A 7,805-nucleotide genomic window follows, 5' to 3' on the forward strand; every position below is an offset into this window, starting at 1 on the left:
GCTGAAGCGGTGCAGAGTTGAAGCTGGAACATCTGTATAACATAGTGTGTGTTGTTCGTTATCTGAAGAGAAAGAAGCCTAGAAGTTGTGGAAGAAAGGATTACTGTGGTCTGATTGGATTGTGATGGGATAATTGTCTATTTTAGGTATTTTGAGTATTAACATAAAAATATTCTAAATGGACAATTTCTGTTTCAAAGGCACGTCCATGTTGAACCTTTTTTTTAAACATCGTTCCACCTTTTCAAACAAGGTAGTACAAATAGCAGATGCCATGAAATCCCCTGCCCAGCTTCTGAAGAACAAGTGAAGGTTGACTTCTATTGCAAACCAGGGAAATACTTTTTGCAAAGGTCGTCTTTGTAAAGCTAATTGTTTCTCAGATTAAGCAACATTACATTTGCCATGCTGTTATAATTACCTGTAATGTAGATATAATATATATTGTGCATTTGGAGTATTTTCAACTGGTTCAAATACGTATGTATTCTTCATGTGTGATTTTATAGTGAAGAATCATACTCCGGATGTTGTTCCTTGGAACTTGGGGGGCTTTTTGCAGAAAATCCCATGCCCAGAATCAATTTATAGTATCCCGGCTTTTAAAAATAAGTAACTATTGTTCCCTTTATTTTACATGCTCTTTCTTTTCTGGGGTGGGGTTTGTTATTTAGGAGACATTGATGACTATAGTGCTGAAGTAGAAGAAATCCTTCCTCAGCATCTACAGCCAACTTCAAGCTCTGGTCTTGGAACCTCCCCAAGCTCTTCACCGCGTTCCAGTCCCTGTCAATCCCCTACGTTGTCAGATGGGCCCACGCTCCCTGTGAGACCGAGCCGAGCAGTAACAAAAACTCCTGGACCACCTGCTTCCACACACAGTGTGTATCGTGGTGCTTGACTGCCTCTATATTACTATACAACCTGGCAGCTGTATAGCCCAGTAGTAGAGTGCTAACTTATAGATTATTTTTAATAGGGCTTTTAGATTAATATAAAAGCCCGTTCTTGTCATTATCTAGCATTTTAAGTCTAAGTGGCCTTGGGCAAATCACCTCATGCTTTGTGCCTTGGTTTTCCTAATGGCCAGTGAAAGAGCTTTGTTCCCTGAGTTTTATGTACTACGCTGTCCACTGTTCTACGCTGCTGCAAACTAACTTGCTCTAGTCCAATAGCATTTCATCATGAGAGAGACATCTCAAAAAGCAACGTGATTAATAGGCTTTCAGAGCTGATTAGTTTGAAACCTCTGTTCAAAAGTTCTGTTGCAATGTCTCAGTATAACCCTAGTTCACTTTAGTCATACTCTTCAAATACAGCCCATTTCAATTAATGCTTCTCTCAGCTGCAATATGTAAATTGTAATCAATAAATCTGTAAATTGGGTGTATAATATGAAAACTTCTGTTTAAACACGATTTTATTTTAATGACGAAGTGGGCATTTAGAATTACAGTGTTTGGAACGGCTTCTAGAACGGTTGATTTCAATGGAATTTGGAGTAACTTCACAAAGACTGAAGAAATGACTTCAGAATTCCCCTTGTAACATATTTTTCCCGAAGCACTTAGATCACAGATAAAGATAAAATAAAAATTTGGAACTCTGCAATTTGTAATCTTCAGGATTATATGAAAAGCATATACTGATTAAAGCACATGAGACAAAAACCTTGGGTTAGGAAATCTGCTTCATTTCACTGTTGATTTATTCATCCTGTTTCCCCTTTCTCAGAAACTTCAGTATTGTTTCAGGGCTGGGGACCAGCTGTTCTCTCTGTGATAACAACTTGCTATTAGAAGACCTTTACTGCGATTAGAACGTACAAGTGATTAATCTTCTGCATTGTTTTCTGTCACATTCTTCAGCTGAAATTCAGCTTGGTACCCAGCAGAAAGAGTCTTCTCAAAGCTTGGAGCCTAAGCGTCCTCCTCCACCTCGCCCTGTTGCTCCTCCTGCACGCCCTGCTCCACCACAGAGGCCACCTCCACCATCAGGTAATGCAGTGATGTTAATCAGGTGGTCAGGAATATTTTGTTTCAAGTCTGTGAGATTAACTTTGAAGTCCACACTCAAAGTACATATTATATTGTTGGTCTGGGGCTCACTGGAACATTTTTTTTTCACTAAAACGTTTGGTTGGTACAGTTAATAGCAATTACAGCCTGGGTAATAACAGCATTTTCCAGTACCATTTAAATATTACTGTCTTTGCTTAGTGAATAAGTTTTAAATTTTTTATAAACTTATTTTCACTGTTTGTAAGTGTGGGCTTCCTACAGTACTGTTTTCCTCAACATTTTCATTGTTAGAGCATCTTCATTTTTAAAAATAGAAGATAAATAATTTTGTGTACTCATTGATTTATATTCCTTTAATTTTGACGTCAGTATGTATGCATTTTATCATGCCCAAATTTTTAATGTAGAGTTCACCTGGATCATCCGAATATGTAAACAATTGAGCACTAAGAGAAGCTGGATGTTCAGAAGCATATGGGCAACACAGTTAATAACAAACTGACCCTTGTCATTTTTAACTCTCTCATTCTTCTTCTTCCCTCTTACTGTACTGACATTTTCTATTACTGCTGCATTAATTTCTTAAATACTGTAAGGCGGTAGGAGTCCTGCACCTGCTAGAAAAGAATTTGGAGGTAATTATTTTAATTGTTTTCAAATATTACTATGTAGCAAAACTAGTATGATGGTCTGTTATGACAGTACTTAATATGATGATGTCCAAAGGTATAGAAATGGGTAATTCTTGAATGTCAATATAATTTCTTTCTCAGGGTTTGTATCCCACTCTGAATTACATTTGACTCTTTAGTGAAAAAATACTTCTCCAGAAGTTGGTACATTATAGTCAGAGAGATTAAAGTTGTTCCAGGTTTTCTATTACTTCTAGTCAAAATATATCCATCTAACTTTTCTGTGAAAGCAGAAACTTGTCGCGGGTTAAAACTATGTGGCTGTTAAAAACAAAAGGGTTTCGCGACAACAGGGTTTTGGATGGAATGTAAACCCACCACAACCTATGCAGGACAGAGCTTAGCAGCTCAGTATGGCTTGAATTCAAGGCTTTGTTTAGGCAAAGGAGAAACAAACACGGGTTTAGTGTAAAGGGGGTGAGAACAGAAGAGTTTTAATAGTGAAAAGCAAAAAAATCAATTATTTTAAAAGTTACACAGGACTGGAAAAGAGAGAGAGAGAGATTGATAAATAAATAAATAAATAGGCATATACAAGTATAATACAGTCTCCCATTTCGACCCACATCTCCCACTTACAAACAAAGGACCTGCCACGCAGTCGCACTGCCGGTGGGTTGTCCATCACCTCACAAAGTTTTCAGTCCAAGAAACCCTCTGCTGGGGCAAACCTTCATGCAGTACTGTAGTCCTTCCTTCTCCGGGGTAGCTGATAGGAGACTCGAGTTTACTGAGGGCAAAATTCCGTAGCTTGCCTTCCCCATCAGCACTGCGGTATACTGACCGGACCTTCAGGGAATGCCTGTGGGTTCCCCGCGCCTGCGGAGGCTCTGTGCTGAGCATCTGGAACCAGTTCGTGTTCCCCTTTGCCATTGGTATCTGTCCCTCCGTGCAGGGCCTGGGGGCTCGCAGCTGGTTTTACCCCTTGCCGGGTGAAGCGCAGTCCAAAGCCGCCCCTGCTGGTAATTGGCAAAGCGGAAAGGTCTACCTGCTTCACAGAAGGAGCCTCTTTACTGCTTCAGGGACATTGAGGTAACTGCAGATGTTCTGTTCTCTCTCCGATGAAAAGTTCTCTCAGTCCTGGGGGCGGAAATTTTAAAGTGCCGCGGCTTGCCCAGCGGGAGTGTCTTGAAAAGCCCCTTTTTATGTGCTTATTCATTGAGGCATGGCTTAAAAACAAAAAATGGGCGGAAATTTTAAAGTGCCGCGGCTTGCCCAGCGGGAGTGTCTTGAAACGCCCCTTTTTATGTGCTTATTCATGGAGGCATGTCTGAATATCACTTCCCTTCCCAAGACACGCGAGAACTCTTTCCTGCGTTCCGGGAGAAAAAAGGGAAGAACAAAAGCTCAGCCCCCAGCCAGCGCCATTTTCAAACCATCACACTTGTCTTTAGTTGTTATCTTTTTTCCTCACAGTCCATGACAAGGAGAACTGTAAAATGGATTGTGATTGTAGTAGCTACTTGCAATGATTATTATTATTATTAATTGATCAAAATGAAACTACTGCTGGCTCAGCCCAATTTCCATTGGATGATCACCAGTTAAACAGGGCCCTCCAAATCACTGAGCTATGTTTGTCTCTAAGCTGAACACTGACATGAGTAGTTGATTGTTTCCAAGTCTGAAACGTGCTCCTAAGCCCTTCCTAGAGACATGAAACATCCTCCATAGTTCTTGGAACTAGTGCGTACTTCAGAATCACTAACTTAGCAAAGGAATTTGTGCAGTTACCTTGAAGGCACACAAGAGCTAGAGGTCTTCACATAGTAACAAAATCCTGAAATAATTCTCCCCTAATTCCTTCCCTTTTAATAATGTGGAGGGCCTTTTCAACCCTTCAGGCTAGTTTGGTTTTTTTTCAGCTTGATGTGGTTTTGCATGTAATAACAACGTACGTGTTCTCAGAAGTGCTTTTTCTTGAAACTAATCTTAGTCTGTCTTTGTCACACGCTTCATAGTTGAGCTGTCTTGCTTGGACTTAAATCAGCTCGTTAATACATGGGATAGAGTGAGAATAGTTAGTGGCTCTGAAATACTTTCTTAATGGCTTTTCAGACACTGCCACTTAGTAGGAAAGGGGATTTTTTGAGAAAATAAGTCAAAAGTTTTGAGCAATCTCACAAAATAAGCAAACTATTTTACATAGTATATAAATACCAGTGTAGTATATCATATAATGTATTATTCCGATGACAGGTAGAGACGTGCGTGCCTCTCATATACAGCTGAGGGGAGTACGTTATTATGCCAAAAGCATAAGATTTCAAATTAGTTAAAATTCTTATGTTTTAGAAAATAGCCAGTTTATATGTAACATACAACATATGTGAGATCTTATTGTACTGCGTTGGGCCTGTATAGTCTTATGTGCACTGACAGAATCCTGTTTGCCTACTTTGTCTCAATTGTGCAAAGACTAACCTCCTTTTTTTACCCTTGTTTCCCAACGTAGCTCTCCATAAAGAATTGTAACTTGCATAAAACTTGCTTTTATGCAATCTTTTAGAAGGGATTGTAGTATTTTTTTTCATGTATTATTCTTACCTGAAGATCATCCCACTTTTTCCATCCTCTTCGTTTTCCGCTCATGGAGTACATTGATAAGACATAATGATTTGCTTTTCAGTGGTACCTGAGCTCACCTCTGAGCAAGCTAGCACAGGACAGGGGGCAGTATAAATGTCACAGCGTGTTACTATGCTTGGGAAAATGGCATCTGTTTCTCTTACCTAGAATGAAGGCTGCTAAAGCACTGGTAAAATATCCCTGTGTACTGTATAAGTGTATCAAACTTTCATTGTTAGAATTCCACAGCGCATGCAAAGTGACATTGACCATGTCTTTAAAATGTGCATTTTAAATGGTACTTTTTTGCTCACGTGTTTCAACGTTTTCTTCTGAGTGCTTCACTCCCTTCAGGGCCCATAACATTTCTTTTAACGGCTCTATGCTTTGAAGATGGGAGCAGGATTTGGGCATCTAAGGCTTTTTTTAGAGTTTCATCATATTTTACATTAGAAATAACTTAGAATACAAGGCAGCAAGGCTGTGTACTCAGTGCAGGCATTTGCAAAGTGTAGACTTCTTGCCTGCTAATATGAAAGATTTCCACTGAGGATTTTGTAAGCTATCAGGTTTTTATAACTGAAAATGAAAATATTGCATTCTGTTTACTCAAGATTTTTTAAATACACTACAGAGTAAATTCTTATAGAGCATAAAAAAATTTAAAGGCTCCTAATTATTACTTGAAGTTAAAAAACAACATTTGTTTTGTGGGTTTTTTTCCTTCAGTTATTAGTCAGACATTTTTCTGATTAATGTGGGAAAGGTTTATAGTTGTCTTTTATCATCAGTTTAAACTGTTAAAATGGAGTTAAGATTGAGAGAATGCACAGTATTTTCAGTATATGCAATAATTTGGGTAAAATGCATTGCATTTCATTGTGATTATCCTTCAAATAAATAAAGTAAATGTAGAAAATACAGTAATAAAGCTGACCTTAAAAGAAATGCAACTGCATTAAGCTACAAAAATACACGCACTTGAGCAGCAAGTACTTGTTAGTGTACACTGATGTTTATAGTCATACATTAAACAGCCTTGCAAGAACCATTCAACATCTTTATTCTTCCCGTGTCGCTGTTTTTTGGGGTTTTTTTTTTTGGCTTTCAGTTGTTTGGGGGAGTTTTTTATGGGGAAAAGCACCTTCCTTCTTGCTGAAGAAAGACTGTTCAGTAATGGAGGAAACAAGAAGCCTTAACACTGAAACAGTAAATGCATTGCTCAGCTGTAGACAAAAGGCCTAGACTTCATATATAGTTATATATATATTCACACACGTGTGTACTTATATGCTCTTTTTACTTCAGGAGAATTTGGGTTTGCTTTATTTTCCATTAAGCCAATGTGTAAATGTAATCTTTGCAAAACACGCAGTTCTGTCTAAAAGATGTCAAAGCGTAAGTTACAGGTCATTCCTGCACAAATCCATCCCTTTTCCTTAAAATACTATTTAAAACAAATACCTGCTATCTTTACTTGCAAAACGTGGTTTCAAACTGCAATAGAGATTTCAAGCTATATACAGACTACAGTAACAGTTCAAAATTACACCCCAAAATGTTTCAGGTTCAAGTGTACATTTTTCACTGTCCTGAAGATTAAAATCTTCCTATATTGCCAATTGTGATAGTGTTATCACAGACAGCACCATCATTTTGCTTTATCGGCTTTGAAGAGTATTATTACTAACTGAAATTAGGGGTATTTAGTCTTTATGCCCTTTCTTTCCCATATAATGAATATTTTAAAATTTGCAAATCCTTTTAAAATCCTTAGGCACAAAAGTCTTCCTCTGTGTGGTGCACCAATGTAGGAACATGTCTGGGCTGTGGTCGAAGAGGTTCTCTGCCTTCCTTCTCCTCAAAGGAGTTGACTTTATCATCTTGCATAAAAACAGAATTTGCTTAACAAGAGCATCCTGAAAATACCTGTTCAAAGTACGGGCTGAGTTGAGCTTTGAAGGGGAAAACACAGAAGATCTGTGAAATGAACAAGCTAGTTCCATGCTCTTGGAGAGACTTTGTTGTGTCCGTTTCCATTCATACCCTGAGATGAACAGTTGGCTTTATGTCCCTGTAACCACAGAGGGCTCAGAGGAATGTCCTGTACTCTGCTGGGCTGCTCTGTACTCCCTTTATATTCCTGCAGTTAGCAGGTAGGCTTCTCATAGCCTATGGGTTACCGCTTCCGTTTCTCCCTCAGGGTTCCCCCTGCGTTGCATGGGGGAAGGGCAGAGATGGTACCTGAGAATATGAAATGTTCTCAGGCAGCACTCTCCTCCTGTGTCCCCTCCTTACAAATGCTCTTCCTTCATCCCTCCTCAGTGCTGCTTCTCTCACAGAGAAGTTCACTGTCAGAAACTTCTGCGATGGAAATCTAATGTTGATTGGCAGAGCCTGGAACTCACCCAGAATATATAACATATGCTAGTATTTAACATCTTTGAACCAGATATTCAGCAAAACCAGAGATAGGACATCTCTGGAGATAATCACATCCCAGCCTCAACTGCAACCTTCACTC

At 39.0% G+C, this 7,805-nt stretch overlaps 1 protein-coding gene across 1 annotated transcript in view; it reads left to right on the forward strand.

Annotated features, from left to right (window-relative positions):
* Positions 1 to 7,805, forward strand: part of SYNJ1 (synaptojanin 1) — a gene marked incomplete at its 5' end in the record, with an annotated part of 53,596 nt that overhangs the window by 32,845 nt on the left and 12,946 nt on the right. Inside the window, 2 exons of the mRNA XM_010141616.1 lie at positions 675 to 881; positions 1,869 to 1,997. Coding sequence (XP_010139918.1) covers positions 675 to 881; positions 1,869 to 1,997 — 336 coding nt within the window. The remainder of the gene's footprint in view (positions 1 to 674; positions 882 to 1,868; positions 1,998 to 7,805) is intronic.

Source organism: Buceros rhinoceros, unplaced genomic scaffold (genome assembly GCF_000710305.1).
Source record: "Buceros rhinoceros silvestris isolate BGI_N320 unplaced genomic scaffold, ASM71030v1 scaffold11000, whole genome shotgun sequence".
Classification (NCBI taxonomy): Eukaryota; Metazoa; Chordata; class Aves; order Bucerotiformes; family Bucerotidae; genus Buceros; species Buceros rhinoceros.